Source organism: Lingula anatina, chromosome 8, assembly GCF_051362555.1.
Source record: "Lingula anatina isolate TDL-2025a chromosome 8, LinAna3.0, whole genome shotgun sequence".
Taxonomy (NCBI): Eukaryota; Metazoa; Brachiopoda; class Lingulata; order Lingulida; family Lingulidae; genus Lingula; species Lingula anatina.
Window position 1 is genome coordinate 20,556,727 of NC_141774.1, and position 21,027 is coordinate 20,577,753.

The window sequence follows — 21,027 nt, forward strand, 5'->3', positions numbered from 1 at the left end:
AGATTTTTGTTACCCACATAATATTTTTGTGGTGAGTGACTACGAAGTGTTCTTGGGCATTTTGAGAAAATCTAAGATGGCCGCCACATGTCATAGGAATACAAAGGGTTGGAACTAATGTCAGCTAGGAAAAACATAATTCACTATCAAATTCAGTTTATTTTTTCAGTGTTTTACACATTATTATTACACTGTGATACATATCTAGCAGATAATAAATGTGCATATTTGATCATTTTGAGAAAATCCAAGATGGCCGTCAGTGGCCATAGGAATACTCCTGGAATTACAACTGCACATCCATGGCTTTTCATCTACTACCAGGATGAAATTGTGTTTGCTTATCAAGTTTTTCCCATCCTTATCAGTCCTATGATATATATATATATATATGGTGGGTAAATAGTGTGCATCCTTGGATATTCTGAGAAAATCCAAGATAGGTGCAATTTGACATAGGAATACTAATGGGTGGGTTTCAATTGCTGCTAGAGAGGCATATGGTTCATTATACAAATACATTACCATGGGTTTGTTTTAAAATTAATTTATGTTTTTCATTCCTCTTATTATTACCCTTATGATGTTTACCTGGTCTGTAGGATGTGTGTATCTTTGGGCATTCTGAAAAAAATTTAATATGTCTGCCTTTTGTCTTTAGAATATTTGTACACATAATCAAATAATGCCAGAGATACACTGAGTACAATTTAAATGTAGTTAACTTTAGATCGTTTTTAAATGTTTTTCATATCCTATTTATCCTTATGAAAGACTCTGTGTGTGTAGAAAGCGTATGTATCCTTGAGTACTATTTGGAGAAAACCCAAGATAGCTGCCAGTTGTCAAACGAATATATCATTCAAATGCACACGGATGTCAATGAATGGAACAGTTCAGACATTGATTCCAACATGAAATAAAGCCATTTGATGTTGAAACATGTTGGCATCCTTATTAACCTTACTCTATATGAATCTGGTGTGTAGCAAGTGTGCATCTTGCGTATTTGAGAAAATTCAAAATTGCTGCAATTCACAATAGGAATAGTGCAGTCAACTACTGCCAGAGAGACTTGGGTTCAATATAAAATGAATTTTGTTTCTCGGTATTTCCCACATTCTTTTTGGACTTTGAGATATCTATCTGGTAGGTGACAAGTGTGTACCCTTAAGTATTTTGACAAAACATCATGATTACCCTCATTTGCCTTAGAAGTGCCTAAAAAAATCCAATGCACCAGTTTTCCTATGGGGAAAAGAAGGCCATCTTGGATTCCCCCAAAATGATCAAATATGGACATTAATGACCTAACAGATATGTACCATGGGATAATGATAATAAGAAGAAAAAAAAAGAAAAACAATTGAATTTAGCTTCATTTGATATGGAAGCCTATCTCTTGCGAGAATTAACTGAACCCCACCTTCTATGGCTAATGGCAGCCATTTTGTTTTGTTTTGTTTTCATAACATTCTCTTCACATATATATTATGTGGATTAAACAGATGTGGAAAATACTCAGAAACAAACCTAATTTATCAATTAATATTACAGACTTGACATTTAATATGGAATATTTCAGTTTTAAAGGTATACCTAGGTAAAAATGCGTTCTTTTTTCAAAAAACTCAGATCTCACATAAGATATCTGACTGGAGAAGTATGAAGTCAGGTGTGTCGCTACCAATTAACTGACTATCAAGTCTGTTGCACTGCTGCATTGTGTAATATGCAGTGATTTAATTGGCTAGTGCTCCTCTGGGCTGGTCAAAGCTTGCCTTTGATGAAGCATGGTTCTGTCAAAAAAGTATCTATATGTCGGCAACTACTGAATCGAAGAATTTGAAATTTGGCATGCAAGCGGTCTGTTTTGCAGTGCGTAAAATGAGTTAAGCAGTGTTTTATAAAATTGATAAGCTGTGCCAGAATGGCTAGAAAAATACAGATATTTCAAGACAGATTATTGTGTCAAACGGAATGCTCTGTACAGTTTTATAGAGTTATGCCCAGACTGATGCACCTACACAGAGACCACGCCCAATGTATCGACATCTTACCACCAGGGAACAGGCCTCACTGTCCTTCACGATATGCTGCTGCAATTGAACCAAACCACCAAGTCCGTTTTGAATGAGGGGCAAATTGTCACCAAAACGTATTTTTCAAGGCTCTTAGCGAACACCAAAATGGTTTCAGCAGGTTAGGATATCAGGCGACCTCTGAGGAAGCCATTGTAAACAGCAAATTCAAAATGAACTGATGTCACAATAACATCGAACAGATTATCAAAAGTTTTTAAAACACGATTTTAATACTTATTTTCATGTATCAGTAGTCAGCAAAATAGGAAAAAACTGATTCATTATAATTTGGAGAAAATATTCCATATTAAATGTCAAGTCTGTATATCTCCATGGCAGAAGAAGCCCTATGTGTACACTAGTATTCCTTTGATATGGCGACCATCTTGGATTTTTCTCGAAATGCCTGAGAATAAAGGTTAGTTACTCACTACAAATATATTATTTGTGAAATAAGGCACTCAGAAACAAAATTAATTAGATAGTGGGCAAAGCATCTTCATAGTTGGCATAAGTTGAAAACCCTTAACTGTACATGCATGTTCTGGTATTCCTATTCAAACGGTGGCCATCTTGGCTTTTTCAGAAAGTCCAAGGACACTCGTTTGTTATCAGACATATATGCATAATTTGGGTAATAAGGATGTGGAAAACATTGAGCAAATACTTTATTTGATAAAAATCAACATAGGTATGTATATTTTTTTCTACAGAATTTCACAAATTGGCGGCCATTTTGGATTTTTTGGCCAAACGGTAAATTTTTTCCGTGGGCTACGGCTCTAATTTGATTTAGTATGTCAAAAGGTACCCACATGCAAAATTTGGTGCTTTTATCCACCGTGTCACGATTTGCCAATTTTTTTTTTCCCTTAGCTACCAGACTATATTGACAAGGTGCCCATATGCTGATGAACTGGCGAGTGTCCAGTGGCCTCCAAAACTAAAGGTGTTGGCAGCCCATCATGCCACGTGGACTCTTTCCCTCTCTCTCTCTTGGTTTGTTAAATGTACATAATCGAAAGGGAAATAAACCATTTTTGGGTGCTTTCCCAGAGATTTAGATCGATCTAATGATTAGGATTTGGATCGACCTAACTCCCTGGGGGCTCACGCTAAATTGCAGTCAGCCGAGCGGGCACCATAGTTAATTACCCCCTTACAGCTTTTAGTAGGCGGGACAGACGCTTAAGCCGGCCAAGCTGACAGTAATCTAGTGAGACTCCCCACAGGGATAGATCGATCTAAAAATCTATGGAAATGGGGTGTTTGATAACATGTAACATGTATTTAAATGAAGCATTTGTTTTGTCAATTGACCTTGACGCCGTCTATAACAGTTAATTTGTAGAAAGAATCGCGTGTGATAGGAGAAGTACTCTCTTTTAGGGCACAAACTCAACAGAACATTTTTGTATCATTTCGTGACGTCGATAATGACGATTTGGGATGCTAAAAAAGGAGAAAATGTATATATCTTTTTTACTTAACTAACCATTTTATCGTTGACATAAAAAATATTTAAACCAGGCGTGACATGAGCAAAGTCAATTCCGAGTGAGTCATATGTAGAGAGGCCCACACTTGATGATCTAAATGATTTTCTTTCCAAAACTCCAAAATGATATCAGGCCTATTTGTTATATTTTAGTTCAAAATAATGGTTCCTCCTTTTGGGACCAGGTTCAGTTAAATGTGAAATAAAAATCGGCATGAAACCGGTTTTCTTGAGCTACTTTATTTTTGAATGCTATTTTTAAACTTGACAGTTTCGTCTGTCACTTTTTGTGAAGCCCTTTTGTTTAACGGTACCCTTGTGACAGTGACTCATGAAAATAAAAAAAAAAGATCAGTACAACAGTTGAAAAGATGAAAACCAAGAGAAAATTTTGATACTCAGTCGATAGAATTTAGAATAGAATAAGTTCACTCATGTATGTGGGACCTGATATGCGTTTATTTATTTATTTGTTTGTTTACAGCTTCCTAACTGAGAGGAAACAAAGTGTGAAGATAGGTAGTGTGAAATCAGACTGGCAACGCATTAATGCTGGTGTACCACAAGGCACAAAACTAGGTCCAGTTTTATTTGTCATTATGATTAACGATCTCAGCACCAAATGTGACACATTCAAATATGTAGATGACACCACAATTCTAAGCTACGGGAATACCAAACTGCAGGACAATCTCCCTGATGCAACAACAGAACTCACTCTCTGGTCCCATGCTAATAAACTAACAATAAATACTACCAAGACCAAAGAGATAATATTTGATTTCTCCAAAAAAGGACAAAACTACACCCTTACAAGTAGATAATCAAAGGAATGAGAGAGTGGGGTCTGCTGTCTTCTTAGGGGTTAGGATCAATAGTGATTTGAGCTGGGAAGGTCACATCTGTGATATTTGTAAAAAAGCAAGTAAAAGGCTACACAATCTTAAGCTTCTGAAAAGAGCGGGTATTCCAACCAATGAACTTGTAAGCTTTTATACATCAGTAATCAGACCTACATTAGAATATGCATGTCAGGTGTGGCACCCAGGTCTTACACAACAACAAATTGATAAAATTGAATCCATTCAGATTAGAGCATGTAATATTATATTCCCAGAGCTGTCCTACGATGGGTCACTTGGAACATGTAAACTTATCACTCTTGCTTGTAGAAGAGATTAACTATCTAAACCATTATTGCATAACATGTACTCTGAAGGACACAAAATCCATCATTTGCTACGAGAGATAAATGAAAGTTCCTACACTTTGCGCTGGGTTTATAAGTACACTGTGCCAAAATTGAGGACTGTACGATCGTCAAAAACTTTTATCCAATGGGCTTTATCAAATTTTAAGAACTGATTTTTTTATGAATTTTTAATGTGTATCGAATCATTTTAACACTTACAAGTATATTTTCAGATTATGCATCTCACGACTATTTGTTTTTATTGTAAAATCCAACTTTTTAAGTTGCGAATAAATACATATTATTATTAATATTTTTATTATTATTATTATTATTATTATTATTATTATTATTATTATTATTATTATTAAAAATAGAAAACGCATGTGTACAATTCTCTCTCCAAGAATTCCTATTTCTAACTTTTTTTAGATGTGTGCCAAGCTTGTTCAGCCTTGGTCACGTGCACGGTCACGTGCACCGATTGTGACGACACAGTGATTAATCCGGATTTGTCGAGTCACAGGGATTGGGTAATAGACTGGTTTAAAAACCGCGACGGAATTCGTGCCCTTTTACATTCGGGACTGACAGCAAGACGTGAAGGAGACAAAAAAGATAAAAATATGAAGGTAGGCCTAATTGGTACAAACGAGTGAGTTATATCAGCATTAAAAGTCGCTGGTGTTGGTAAATTCGCAATTTATCTATTTTTTGTTTGCTTCTTTGGTATTGGAATATACTCTCCTTCTCTTAAAGTTTGGATATCTCTCAGAATAAAAATCAGATTTTGTTTATCAGATCCCTTTTCTTACGTTTTCTTTTTCAGAACTTTAGCACACAATTAGTCCTAGTAGTATTTCTCCTGATTTCTGGAGATATTTTGGAGGCTCAGGGCGGACGAAAAAACCAGGAACGTCGTCTAAAAAGGCTACTGCGCCTTCAGGCTTCATCGAGCGTCCCCCTTGCGAACGACGCGCCGGCTGCGGGCTCTGATGGCGATTCCTCGAAGGTGATAGGGCAACTACAGAGCACGGTGGGGACCTTGGGCAGGCAACTTATCATGCAGCAGCTGTTTGTAGAGGAAAGAATACGGTCTGAGGGGAGCTCGGGGATAAAACAGATCAGACTTCAGACGGACGGTGAGTTTTGGGATCTTAGTTTAACTTTATGATCCAGTGCAAATAAGCATGGTTTTAAAGAAATGCTGTTTTGAAGAAATTAGCAGTGCACCTTTGCTTGCTTTGCATGGTCGGTGAAATACTTTGCCCATAGGGAAGTGTTGAAAACCGGTGTTTAAAAATTATCATATGAATATCATTACATAAAAAAAATTCCCGTAGTTGATACGACCGCTAGAGCGTGATCCCTTCATTACGCGATGCTGGGCCTGTTTGCACCAACCGGTCGTAAGAAAGGCGTAGCAGTTGCGCCGGCGTAAATCGAGCGCAAAATGCCACGCCCAAGAAAAGCCAGTTGCACCAAACTAGAATCGTTTTTACGTCGGTCTTAACTTAATTTACGCCTGACACCTAGGTGGTGTAAGTCTGTCGTAGCTCGTTTTCCACTATGGCTAGGCAAGCACAGAGAGAGTTTGATGACAATTATCCTGGTTAACGTAGAAAATGTGGGTTGTTATTTGCTTTTTCTTACACAAAACTTCCGTCTGTATACATGTAACTGAGCAGTAGCTTGGTTTTAAAATGTGTGTGTGTGTGTGTGTGTGTGTGTGTGTGTGCTTACTAAATACGTTATTTATGTAGCCTTCTTATTATAAATTTATGTTTGTTGAAATAAGATGAGGAAATTGTAAGCTGATATGTCAGTAATCTTAACAAATGCTTATGTAAAATTTTTAATATGGTAGGAGTACATAGGAGTAGCCATGTACATGTATTTGCGTATGTACATGTATATGTTTAAATTAAATCTTACCATTCATGTCGATACGTCTTGGCTCTCAGCAGTACGGTTTCTTTCATTCTTTTCATAATTTTGACAAACCATAACTAACCACAGTCATATTTTCTTCACATTTTAAATTATTCATATTTTACTATATATAAACATAGAGACGAGAGCTTAGAATATCAACATTTTGAGGCTCATATGATATGTATTAGGTCTCTTGTATTTCTTAAGCCCCCGTCACACTTATTCGGAATCAGCAGGAATCAAGCAGAATGAGCCTGAATGAAGAATTTTCAAAATTCGCACCACATTCTGGAAAAAAGTTGAAATTGACCTTAATTATTGTAAGAGTACCGGCGGAATACTCAGAATGCGCTTGAATTTGAATTCGCCTGGAATGATTAGTGCACTTTCGGCTGTATTACATGTAGCTCTCAAATGCAGTTCGAATGTAGTTAGAAAACTAGGAATATCTATAATGCTGTCAGAAGGAAGTCAGAATATTTTGAAAATACTTTGAATGGCGTACTACTGTAGTTCGATTGCTGGCTAAATTAATATAGAAATGATTGTTGACTTCAGAAAGAATAGAAATGTGAAAGAACCCATTCATATCAGTGGCACTGCAGTAAAGCAAGTAGCCAATTTTAGACTGCTGGGGGTAGAATTCAATAGCTCACTTACATGGAAGGACCACATAGACAAACAGTTAAAAAAAGCGAGGCAAAGGGTATATTTTTTAAGAAAGTTGAAGGATTTTACTTCAAATGAAATGATTTTAGCAAACTTTTACAAATGCGTTATAGAAAGTATATTAACATTTGCAATCATAGTATGGTATGGGCGGGCCACTGTAGAAGAACGCAAGCGTCTAGATATGGTCACATCAACGTGCGGCAAAATCATCGGTCTGGAACTCCCCTCTCTAGGTGCCATCTATACTAATAGATCAGTAACAAAAACAGAGGAAATCATGTCTGACTATACCCCCCCCGCACATGGGCTTTTTAAATTTTTACCGAGCAACTGCAGGCTTTTAACTTTTAAGGGATCTAAAAGGTTTTTAAAGAGTTTTTACCCATCTGCTGTGTCTTATTTTAACAACAAAAATGGAAATTTATAATTTATTTATTTATAATTTGTAACCCGAATAGCAGTCCAATTTCCGTTTTATATGAATTTTATATTTATATATTAATGGCTGAATAAACTCTTATCTTATCTTATCTCTTATCTTATCTTATATCAGCTCATTCGAGGCACATTCGAAACATTCCGGCTGGATTTTCTACCCCCGTCACACTAGAGGCGGAATGATCAAGAATGGCGTCGGAAATACAATTCTTTGTGCATTCCTGGATATTCGAAGAGCATTCCGAAAATTCCGAGTGCATTCCAAATATTTTTACCCATTCTTGTGGCCGGCTCGAATGTTTTGCTCATGTCAAAAACTTTCGAAGTGCATTCCAAGTGGAAAATTATCTATTGGCATTTGAACAGAATTTTATCTGCACTATGACTGCATTCTAAATATTCTCAGGGCATTCCGACAGCATTCGAAACATTATGATCAGTTACCATTCCAGTGGCGTTATTTATACACTCTGGGTACCGTGTTACATTCTAAACATGTTAGAAAGTAATTTTGAGTATTTTAGGTATATCAGCTGCATTCTGTTTGAATTCTTTATATTTCAAACCATCATTGGCAGCCACACCGGGAGCATTTGAGTTCGCTTCGTATATCATTCGAGGCACCTTCTTACATACTTCGGCCAGCAATCAAAACTCACTCGTATGGCATTTGAATTTCATTCGGACTGCATTCTAACAACATTCGCAATATTCCCTCCCGATTATGGCACGAATTTTTCAATTAATTCATTCCAGCTGGTTCTGCTTGATTCCTGCTGGCTCCGAATAAGTTTGACGGGGGCCTTAAGTCACGTGCCAGTTCGAATATCCCTCGAATGTGATCAGAATGTTCCGAATGTTGCCAGAATGCCGTGAGAATATTTAAAATGCAGTCATAGTGTAGTTAGAATACTATTCAAATGCCATTCAATAATTTTCCACTTGGAATGCACTTTGAAAGTTTTTTAATATTCGGGCCGACCACAAGAATGGGAAAAAATTGAAATGCACTTGGAATTTTTAGAATGCTCTTTGAATATCCAGGAATGCACAAGGAATTGTCTTTCCGACGGCATTCTTGCTCATTCTGCTTCTAGTGTGACGGGGGTATTAAACTACAAGGTGTAAGCTCGATTGAATTAAATGATACCTCACGGTGTAACCATAGATAAGAAATTGTCGACACTGTTGTAAAATTTAAAAAAGAAAGCAATGTTGACGTTAAAGGCGCAATTTTTGCATTATTTTTAGACTTAGAAGTTTCAATAACAAATGCGAAGGTGTCCAAATCTATTAATAGGAATACACACTGCCTCCATTGCGTTTTTCTCATTTACAACAGTTCTCAATCAATGAAAGATTTATTATTTTTTTTAGCATACTATAATAATATTTTAATTTGGAATATATTTAAGATTTTATTGCTATATATCCAAGGTAACAGCAAAGTTAACATCTTTTAACGTTTTTATTTCTAAATCAAAATGGATTGATGTAGCTTATGAATTTCTCCGTCACTGAAATGCTCCTTTTGTGTTTATTTTTGTCATCATTCCATTGTGACTACATCTGCGAACTCCTCATTTGCCCAGTTATTGGGCAGTGAGGCAACGGAGCGTTACTCGGGCGTAGTTAAGATGATCATTTTTTGTCTTGGTGCAACGGGTGTAAGCAGGGAGAGTAAACCTGGCGCACGGACGCCAGGCGTTGCGGTTTACGACAGGCGTAGCCGAGTAAATTACGCCCTGTTGGTGCATCCAGGCCCTGGTGCGTTAAAGTCACTGAATTCTTTTATATTATGTGTTGATTATAACCCCTGTTTTGTCAAATACTCTAACAAGAAGAATCGCTTATGCCTTTCTTTCTCAGCAGAATCAACACCTAGCACATAAAATATATGACCATGTATGAGAAACTGACATCCTGTCTTTACTGAAATGTTACATTAGAGCAACTTTGAGTATTACAGTTTATATCACTGGAGACCGACCCCTATTTGCAGCATGCCTATGTCTTTTCCTGTAAATGGAAAGGATAAGTTAATCGCTTTATCATTATCGTGCTGAACGAGATAAATCATAGTGAAGGCAAAATAATGTATGGGTCATACCACAAAAAAGGGAACATTTGAGTTCCGCCATTGACGCATACCTTTTATGTAATATCTGATCAATTGATTTTTTCACTTTTATATTCTTGTTTATTTCTCTCCATATTGGAGGGATCAAACAGCAAAAATAAAAGTTAAAATAACGAAAGTATTGCATAAAATTTGTGCATCACTGGCGTGAATCAAATGTCCTCTTCCAGTATTTCATCTTTATCAAACATCAAGACATTCAAACCGCATTACTGTCATTTGAAACGTTCACCAGAGCTTCATTAACGCACAATTTGCGTATGCAGGGATTATCAATAAATCTATTAGCATGATTTGAGTATTTAGACAAACCACCAAAAGTCATTTAGAAGACGGAGGACTCTAAAATGGACACTCAATTTTTTACAGCTGATAATAGTGTTTGCTATGGTCTAGTTGAAGGGGCATTAGTTAATGCAGTAATATAAAATGGCCACAAAGCGTCGTAAATCAAAGAATAGAGGGCTACAATGCCATGCAGGACAACACTTATCTTCATTTTATGGACTTCGTTTTGACGAAAGCCTTTATTGACGAGGCATTTTTGCGTCTTTTGTCTTTGTCAGACGTGGCGGTCTTCTTATTCGTTAACATTTTCTGATATAAAACGACACATAAACCTTTTTTATTTTTTAATCAATTTACTTTTTTTTTCGTTTGATAACTTTATTTTATATTTTGTTACTTATTTTTATTGCGCGCACGTGAAAGTACTTGTGTGCTTTGCAATACGCCGCATCAGCTTAATTATTTATCTGAACAAAAATCCCACGAGCATTATTTTCGTTTTAACCTCGTGGATCTGCTTTCTAATCCATCATCATTACACACTTAAAACTGTCCATATAATTTCCTTAAATTTCCACAAAATAAGTTAACAGCCGTCACGCTCTGAATATCATCATCATCATTTCCCCGAAAATTATATTTTCTTTAACCAAATAAATTTTAATTTGCATAAACAGGTCATCCTAGGGTCGACAATATTGCTCTCCGGTTCTTTTGCTGTGTTGCCCTTTTTGCATGGATATATGTTCATGTGCATGTGTCCATGAGAGAATGAGATTGAGATTGATTTTAAAATGTCACAAAACCAAATTTGTTTCTCCAGGCACGCGGCCGTACCACTCCACGACGTACACCGGTAACAGCGCCGTCAGTATTCATAACCATGCTAACTACGACCGCACCATAGGGATGGGAGAGTTTGCCGCCGTCTTGAACGGGGTGGAGTTCCGGACCAGGCATAACGATTACAAGTTCGTCATGCCGTGCCGGAGAAGCAAAGATTTTCACTGCACAGAGGATATCCCTTTCCCTGATGTGCCACCAGAGGTACTGTTGGCATCGTTTTCTAATTTTGCAACAGTGTCAGAATATTTCAAGTGTGAAATAGTCTGTTTAGTTGTAATACAGATTTTTATTAGTAGCAATCTTTAGTTATCTATCTATCCAATCTTCTATTAATTTATTTATGCATTTGTGTTCGTGTTTTGCTATGTTTGTATTTTTATTTTGTCGTCTCGTTTTTTAAAATATGTGAATTAATTTATTTGTTTGTTTGATTGTTTGCTTTATTAATTAATTAATTTATCTATCTATTAATAATTATTATGATTCATTGCTTATTCGTTGTTTAATTACCAACCATGTATTCATTCAGGTCAGGAATAAAGCCACGGTGCAGGAACAGATAGCGGAGATGAAGGAGTGGTTCAAAGCTTGGAAAAATCAGGACAAATCTCACAGAGATTACACTAAATACTTCAAAGCCAACCTTTGTTACTTAGAAGGAGCCTGGATGAAAAGCTCAGGTAATGGAAAATTATCTGCGGAAAATAATGAAGTACTCAGAAAGCTGTGTCATATGTAGAATCTGTGGGCCAGAATGTTACCAAATCCCCTATTCTTATTATCTATTATTTTGTTGTTTGTTTGTTTATTTCAAAAGAAAATATGTACTTAATGATATTAATTAAGCAAACAACATTAATTTGTGTCGCACTCAAATCACTTAGAACTGAAAGTCTTCGTATTTTTCACTCGCAGCACCTTTAGAAGAATCCTTCGACAGAGACCGCCACTTTTTGGACGCCACGGACTGGTTTGACCTGCACGAGAAGGCTCGCTTCAGCGCGTACTCTGGTCGCAAGGACAACCTTGAGAACTTTGCCTATCTTCCCGTCACCATTTCCGATCTCATCAACGGCACGATTCCCGAGCTTGCGCAGTGGAACTACCGGATATTATGTCATCCTCTGAAGAAGGACATACCGTTCAGCCACTTCCGGACCGTGGACGACCTTCATTCCAGAATGGCCTACAAATCCAGCATGGCGCTACAAACCGGGTCACGAAGAGCGAGGTAAGGCCAATTACGGAGTCTGTAACACTACATTTCAATAATTTTTATCTATCTATTTATAGATTTTCAGTATTGAATGAGGTTTAATAAATATTTTGTACAAGAAATAAATTTATCTTCTCATTCAACAATATCAGAAGATTTCATATTTGTAAAAATATGGATTAATTTTTGAAAAATATAATAAGTAATATAATTGAATGTACTGTATAATATAATAAAAACTATAAAAGTATAAATATAATTAATTGGATACACTTATAATTGTCTGGATCATCCATTAAAAAACTAAATTACAAAATATTTGAAAGGTTCCAACTAAACCCTGACAACCGCGGGTACTGGGGAGAAGAGAAGGCGTATCAGCGTAGTTTTCTGGACGAGCTAATGGAGCAGATCCCAGGCAAGGACAATTATCCAGCTAATATAACAGACGACATCTTTGGTTACACGGCCTTCACCTTGGACCCGGACGAAGACGGCAACGACCGCGTGCTGAATGCCGGTTACTACCATCGTTGGTTTAAAGTCGCTAAAAGGGTGTGTTAATTCATCTTTGTTTTTTTTCCAAAATTACTCTATCGTCTGTTCTGTCGTTATCCAATCATTTCATTTTTATCCAAACTTTTAACATTTATATTGACCCATATTCATGACTTTTTCTTTAAAAATAAACTGCGTTCAAAAGTTTCCATTTTTGTGGTAAGTAAGTTAGAAACTCGTCCAACCATAACAAGGATTTTATTTATGCGTTTTCCACTCGGTATTAGGGAGCAAACGGCTTAACACAGATGCATCGTAGCTATGCCGACCAGAACATCTTCATGGCTATGACAACACAAGAGAAAGTAGCCGGTCTAAGTATTAAAGATTGTAAACTAAGGAAGAAAAACAACAGAGGTAAGTAAAAAAACAATTTTTATTCAATTTTTGACGATACAATTTTTTTCTATTTGGTCTCGGTATTCCATTCTGCCTACGAAAGCAGAAGCAAGGTTTGATATGTACTGTATAATAATAACATAAGGTACACATTTCTTCAACCAGTAACATTTTAAAACAGATATTGGAAACCGTATTCCTTTGAGAGCTAATAACTTAAATTAAGAATTGAATATAATAAAACTATGAATTAGCCTTAAAAGTGGACTTAAATTTTATACTGTGGGGATAAAGTTTTAAAAAATGGGTATTTGAGGAGGGATTTCAATTATATAAGAATGCAATTCAACAGTAAATTATCTGCATACGTTTTACGACAACAATTAAACCTCAGCTGAAAACAGTGCAGACCATCTCTAGAAATGATGTCTTGTGTTCGACCTGTTCCTGTATTTCTAATTCGGTACTTTTAGTTTAAAATTTAAACGTTGTGCATTTATTGTTTCCTTCTAAACTGCCAGTTACATGCACATGCAAACGGAAGACTTGAGTTTCAGTTGTCCGGCAGAAAGGAAGTATGATTTAAGATTGATAGGTTGTATTTTGTAGTGCAAGACTGCGGCGGAGTAGAACAGAAGTGGACCTATTCTATCCCCCTGGAGGTCGTGTATTCAACGCCTCAGCTTTCCTGGAACCCTTACAACCTGCACTTCAAAGGAGACGCCAGGTCCGACCTTGGGAAGACTGTGAGAGAGGGGCCAAACTGTAAGTACCGTGGGTGTAGAGAGGTGTCTGGTGAATTTTGGGCAAATTAAGTTGAACCAATTTAACCAGTATGCTGAAAGTCTTAAACTTCAAACCACCATTGCGGTTGGCTGATCCAGATGTTTTATGAAGACCATAAACTATAGTCCGCTTATGCCCATTTACGCATTTATTTAAGCCCGGCTATAACCATTTTATGCACGGAAATGGATAATTTCGCCCCCAGATTTCACAATCGTATATTTTATCATATACTGCCGATCATCTACTATAATAATGCCTATATTTTTCTTTTCTGTTTTTAAAAGGGTCTGTCCGTAGTGGAAAGATGGAAGCCAACTTGGCATTTAATGGTACCAACGCTGCCCTATACTACCAAACTCCAGTAGAGTTCTACACCAACGAGGATAAGGACGCTGCAGACACCATGAGATATGGAGGCGTTGGAGTCTTGGACAGACAAGGTACAGTAATGATAAGAATTATGGTTATATTTTAACAATTTTAATTTAGTTTAAGGTCAACGCCGTGAGTTATTATCTTTTCTTGGAGTCCTGTACAGACAAGGTACAGTGATGAATAAAATTACAATTACACTTTAACAACTGAAGGTAACCTGTCACTTAGGCGTAGTCAGGCAAGTTACAGCAATGATTAGGATTACAGTTATACTTTAACCACTAAAATCTACTGTCGGGCCTACGCTTTGAGTTATAATCTACTCTTGGACCCCATTCCCACAGATTTTAGATCGATCTATCCCCGTGGGGAGTCTCACTAGATTACTGTCAGCTTAGCCGGCTTAAATGTCTGTCCCACCTACTAAAAGCTGTAAGGGGGGTAATTAACTTCCGTGCGCGGTCGGCTGGCAGCAATAGAGGTTGTCCGGGTTCTCAACGAGAAGACCAAGTTTCCCCGTGATTTTACGAGATCTGCCTTGAGGTGGGGTTAAAATATGGAGACCACAAGAAAGTAGAGCAGCTATTTCTTTACTTGAAAAATAGCTGAACTTACACATTTTTGAGCTACAGGCTTGTTCTTTTTTCACTTTATAAAGAAAAAGTGTTGATATAATATGTACGTACAACTGACATGTTGAATTTGCCAAGCTAAGAGCCGATGACGCTTGGAAAGCAAAATTCGCCCGGAGGACGTGCTACGCAGCAAAGGTCGCGTTAAACAGGCTACATCACCAGATGCTTGTGGTACAGGAAAATGACATTAGTTACCATGCCCGTTGACACGCATGCCTTTTAGATGAAAGTGGCTAGGATTGAATGAGAATCGGACGGATGATGCCCCGGCAGCTTCCAATTATTCATGTGGCCAATGTTAAACTTTGCCAGGTAAGGAAATATTTCTTAATTTATAATGAAGTGTATATCACATCTCTGTTAATATATTACTGATGTATGATACGTTTTGTCAGCTGATGCTTTTGAATCGTTTTATTCACAAACTAAAAAGGCCATCATTATCACTTTTAGTTTGAACTTCAATCTCTCAAAAAGCCAGTACTATATAGTGCTATGTTTAGTATCCGGCATGTCAAATTTGTTATTGTGAGTGAACATAAATTATTCGTTTTTTTTCAGTGGGGATGCCATATAAAACATGCTGTGGCTCTAGCATCATATTGGACATACCCGGTAAAGGGGGGCTGGATAACTTCACATGCAAACTCTGGGATAAAGATGGATCACATTGCTTGGCAAATGTAAACCAGTCTAAATTGACTTGAATCCTCTAGCTGCAGGGATGGATCTTTGAAGATCAAATGCCTTAGTGTACATACAAACTTAACAAACCTTGTTTATATAACAGGGGCGGTATTGTTATTCATTTTGAATAGGAATGATGCACTTTCACAACTATATTTAATCACCTTTATGGCCTTTGCAGAGATTCATTTGCAACCTTTTTGTCACTTTATGGGAGTGGCATGACTGTTTTGCTTTCAATGAGATCAATGTTGAAAGTAGGTCCATGTACATTCTACAAGCATTGGACATTTGTAAATAAAGTAATCCAGTGCTGCCGAGGGCTTAATTGCTTCATTCTTAGGTTATCATAATTACTAAATTTAAATTATTAACTCCAGCGTATTGCAATATAAAATTTCCTACTTAAATTACTTAAATTTCCAATTTATATTACTGTCTTTGGGATTTTAAAAAGATGCTTGTCTAAACATGCCAGTGGATGCAAAATAAATATTAAATATATTGTTCATTTTTGATTGTTCTTCATTGACTGGTCATTTCATGAGATCCGTTTGAACAACAAAAGCTTTATAACTGCAAATAATTTTTCTTTATAAATGTTTTACTATTAAACTTTATTTATAAAGAAGTAAAATAAAATCATTTGACATTTCATTTACTGATGGATGGCATATCAGAACATTAGACTTGCCTGCATCTTTGTTTTAATTTTACTAAATTTATAGTAACTAATTCAAAAGGCTCAAGTTTGATCATAAAGTTAATTTTCTTTATTTATTTACTTATGAAAATGATGCTATAGAAACTAATGGATAGCATTCACAAATTGTAAGTTTCATTGTGATTAGATCCGACTTAAATGACAGGAAAATGGACAACATATAAGTTGAAATTTTCACAAAATCATTGCATTTTATTGAAAGTTATACACAAATGCAACAAATAAACACATCACAGGCGAACTTGTATTTGTGATCTGAGTAAATGATATGAAAAACAGGTGTCATATAGTTATTTTAAAAAAGTCACAACAGTAACATAAGAATGATACTAGCAAGAAAAATAATTTTCTTCATAAAATCACTAGTGCAGTACAATACATAGGCCTATATATATATATATATTCATAAAACCAAATATTTCATTTTAAAGTAATAAAGAAGATACCTGATACTGTAAGTGACACCCAGACAAAAATGCTATCTGTTGACTCCTGATATAATTAAGTAAACAACATAACTAAGGACATAAGAGATTAATATACAATGAGCAATCTTTAACATCTGATTATCCTGACCACATGACTCTCACAGTTCTTGCCTGGTTCAATAACATGTGCTGTGTCTGTCATGCTCTAAAATAAATAAAAAATAACTCAGTTTTCTGAAATAAATATCATTATGTGATAAACGTTGTTGTAAAATACCAACTCTAATTTCTACCTTACTTGCAATTATCATAACTGACCACCCGGCATGGAATGTTACAAATGCAACTGAACATTGTGTATGCTTGTGGAAGGTTCACCAGTATTTCATAATCAGGTACACGTTATATGGAGATAGGAATGGTACAAGCAAATTTGTCTGATATAGTTACCGTAAAAGACTATTAATCACAAGTACTAGGGCTGTATTACATTAATAAACCATGGTGTCCTGTAAACTACACACAAAACTTACTTATTAATATGCCCCTCGACCGTTGATGATACGTACTATACGGTGATGCCATGGAGCCAGTGATGTGCCGGGTGCGAGTTGTCTGCAGTTGGTCCCTTTCTTTCTACAAAATACTGCGACCTGATCTGTACTTTAAATATGTCGGCACTTAGTCCTTTTAATCTAATCAAGCCCAACTTCTCTTTCTTCACTTCACTTCTCTCGCCAGTCGTGTCCGTCATCCATGGTCATTTTCCTGGTTTCTTGGAGTCCTGGACAGACAAGGTAGAATGGTGATTAAAATTACTGTTATCCTTGAGTTTGTTCTTTTTTACATATTCGACATCTGAACATAAATTTTAGTCCATGAAATTTGATGGTCTTGACGTACCATACAGACAAGGTGTAAATTGAGCACACTTTTTTCTAGGCGAAGTAAAATCGGTAGATGCCTCTGGTTTTCGAATTGAACTTAACATAAATGGTGTTGGTGAAATTCGTCAGAGATGGCCTATAATGCCCGTGTCGGTAGAGGGCAGCACCATAATGAAGGAGATCGAAGCACTAAAGGTATTATTTATTTATTTATTTTGATTGGGATACTTTGGAAAGTAGTTTTTTTAAGACTTTGTCATGCACGACTTCCAACGGTTCTTTGTTTCTTTTGCTAAGTATCTCTGTAAGCTGAATGATTTCAAAACAGTGGTATTAATACATGGAACATATACAGGAGGATTTTAATTATTGACAGCGTCTTAAACAAGACATTACCTATGACAAATATTTCTGCAATTTTCACCCATCCTTTCTTAATCTTCTTTCCATTTTCAAATATATGTGTGCTTTTCCCTGTCCATATAATTTATTATTTTCACGTGGTGAAAACTTCACCATTTATTTATTCATTTAATTATGTTTATAGGACATGGTCATGGAGCAGCGGAAGTACATCAGCTTGTACCGTGAATTACCGATTGCCCTGTCCTCTGATAATGCCACGGAATATGCTCCAACTCTGCGCGACAGCGAGCTCGAAACAACGGTCGCCACGGAGGACCCGCCTGGCCCCCATACCCACATGTAAGTCTCAACCTCCTCCTCCCCCCCCCCCACCCCTGCCAACGGAGGTTATATGTTTAACAGCGTTGGTTTTTGGATGAGCTATTTGTATATTCTGCACTATATTTGTCGAAATTTTCTGAAATGACAGTTACTTAGGAGATAATGGGGGGAAAATAATTTTAACTAAATTTGGATTTCCTTATTATTTTCAGAGAATTTTAACTGCTTTATTGCTGGGGAGGAGGGGTGCACCCTTGGGGGCCTCTAGTTAAAACATTTTATAACGTTGCGTTTTTAATGTACATTCATAAGTCAGGAAAGGGTTTAGTGTTAAAATCGTTTCAAATTAACACGCGCTCGTTTTTAATAGGTAAAAAAAAACATTGTAACTTTTGTATTGAAGGGTACGACTGACTGCTGACCACATCAAAATCATGAAAGAAGATGGCCGCGCCGTCAATGTAATGACGTCAACAGACTTAGGGCATTTTCACCAGCTGAGGGTCAGATACGTTAAACGATGTGACTGCTTCCGCATATCTAAGTAAGTATAGCGAGCTTTATAAATTACTCACTTAATTTTTTTTCACTGGGAGCGTAGTCTACGAGTGATTGAATTTTACTCATCTTCTAGTAAAAATAAGTTTTAACTAGTAGTTTGATGCAGCTGTGTTTTGATATTAAATGTCCACAAAAGAGAATGAACTTATTGAAAAGAACATCAGGGTAAATGTGTCATAGTTAACAATGACGATGTTATAATTTCTGGTATATCTTCTCGACTTCGCCTATAGCCGAGTTTATTATTATTATTGTTAATATTATTATTATTATTATTATTAGTATTATTATTATTATTATTATTATTATTGTGTTAGGTGTGACAACCAAAGAGGCGGTTGCTGGGACGGACACTCAGTGGAGCTCACCCCTACGGCAGGCTAATGAATGCGCATGCGTACAGACACCGGCTAGTTCCTGAAGGTTGTCAGACAATCTGCAACGTAGACACAGTTCATGAATAACCCAGACACCAATTGTTTACCTTATAGTTTTATGTGTAATAGAAGATCATGTGATGATTTTATTTTATTTATCTATTCATCTTTTATGGGGGTAGCTAGGAAATGGAGTTGGCAAGCACAAGTGTGGGATGATGTTTTATTTGTAGTTTAATTAATATTTGGTTGCATCCATTGTGAGTCATTGCACGTTAGTAAACCGGTTTGAATAAACTAGCTTTTACAAACTGTCTTTACTGTTGTTAATATAATGTGGTTCTCAAAAGAAGGCTTTGAAACCCTTTGAATAAAACATGTTGCTATGGTTTCCCGCTCCGCTGTTAAAGAGAATCCCATTGGGTATTTTTGCTACCCGTGAAAACCACATTATATTGAGTGAAACGTTCATCTTTTTTAGCTTGAACCATGTACCACCCCCTTCCCGTGACTTGTAAATGCGGCTTTATTTAACCTCGTCCTTCGGCAAAGAAGTCATTATACCCGGTGATTTGTGATTTACAACTCGCCGGACTCGCATCTTCTATGAGATATGAATACATTTTTATTTCCTGTAATTTGTGATTTTATTTAACTGCGATCACTACCCCCCCCCCCCCCCCCCCCCATGGAGCCCTCTTTAAAGGTTATTGGCAGCACTTCTTGTGCCCACCGTTCCTGCCACGGGTCCCTTGCATCACCTCTATTGACAAGGTGCCCATGTGCTGATGAACTGGTGAGTGTCCAGTGGCCTCCAAAACTAAAGGTGATGGCAGCCCTTCGTGCCACGTGGACTCTCTCCCTCACTCTCTCTCTTGATTTGTTACATGCACATAGTCTAAAGGGAAATAAACCATTTTTGATAACATGTAACATGTATTTAAATGAAGCATTTGCTTTGTCAATTGCCAAATACGAAAAAAACAAAAGCAAATATGCTTATAACAACTAGACAAAAACGTGCAAAAATACCAAAAACTGAACAGTAATTAAAAGTTATGTTCATTGGGGACATTTTAGATAATGTACAAACAGAAAAACTTTTAGGTGTATATATTAATGAAAATCTTAGCTGGAATGACTATGTGCAGAAACTTGAAAAAAGAATTAACAGTAAACTTTCCCTTCTATCCAAACTAAAACGATACTTAACATTGGAAACAAGAAAACTGAAAACTGTTTTATAATGCACATATACTTTTTTTTTTTAAGATATATAAGTCTGTCCATCCACCACTTTTTTAGGTACTCCAATATGTCAACAGTGGTTGCCACCTCCACTTACCACAAATGTTATACTTTCTATGGTTATATGCCTATGTCAAGTTGATTCGGCAATAAACTATATATATATATATACTACCACATTTGGACTACTGCTCCATTATATGGAGCAGCTGTGCACAACTAGAAAATATATACAAACTTCAGAAACGTGGAGCAAGAATCATTCTCGATATCCCAGAAAAAGAAGCCAAGAAACATCCAACAATTGAACTATTGAAGAAACTAAAATGGCAAACAATCTATGAACGGATAGAATTTAAGAAAGCCACATTAATTTTTAAAGCTGTAAATGGACTTTCACCTAAGTACATCATGGATTTACTG

General features: G+C 36.5%; 1 protein-coding gene and 1 long non-coding RNA gene across 2 annotated transcripts; both read left to right on the top strand.

Moving 5' to 3' along the window:
* Positions 1 to 3,744: 3,744 nt before the first annotated feature.
* LOC106166818 (uncharacterized) lies at positions 3,745 to 19,652 on the top strand. Its single transcript, XM_013545474.2, has 15 exons — positions 3,745 to 3,767; positions 4,067 to 4,398; positions 5,207 to 5,406; positions 5,604 to 5,916; positions 11,071 to 11,294; positions 11,623 to 11,773; positions 12,009 to 12,324; positions 12,636 to 12,864; positions 13,095 to 13,224; positions 13,816 to 13,971; positions 14,280 to 14,435; positions 17,787 to 17,926; positions 18,279 to 18,436; positions 18,822 to 18,962; positions 19,297 to 19,652. Exons 1-15 carry the CDS (start codon positions 3,745 to 3,747, stop codon positions 19,361 to 19,363), a joined length of 2,736 nt encoding a protein of 911 aa, XP_013400928.2. The 3' UTR covers positions 19,364 to 19,652.
* On the top strand, positions 14,843 to 16,349 carry LOC147760557 (uncharacterized). Its single transcript, XR_015335735.1, has 2 exons — positions 14,843 to 15,317; positions 15,567 to 16,349. It is a non-coding gene; the product is annotated as an uncharacterized LOC147760557 (long non-coding RNA).
* Positions 19,653 to 21,027: the final 1,375 nt, after the last annotated feature.

Excerpts from the sequence above, each read along its gene's own strand:
- LOC106166818 (XM_013545474.2), top strand. The coding sequence starts at position 3,745 with ATGGTTCCTCCTTTTGGGACCAG. Across the intron at positions 11,774-12,008 it reads AGCCTGGATGAAAAGCTCAG|CACCTTTAGAAGAATCCTTC; the intron begins GTAATGGAAAAT and ends TTTCACTCGCAG. Across the intron at positions 13,972-14,279 it reads TGTGAGAGAGGGGCCAAACT|GGTCTGTCCGTAGTGGAAAG; the intron begins GTAAGTACCGTG and ends TGTTTTTAAAAG.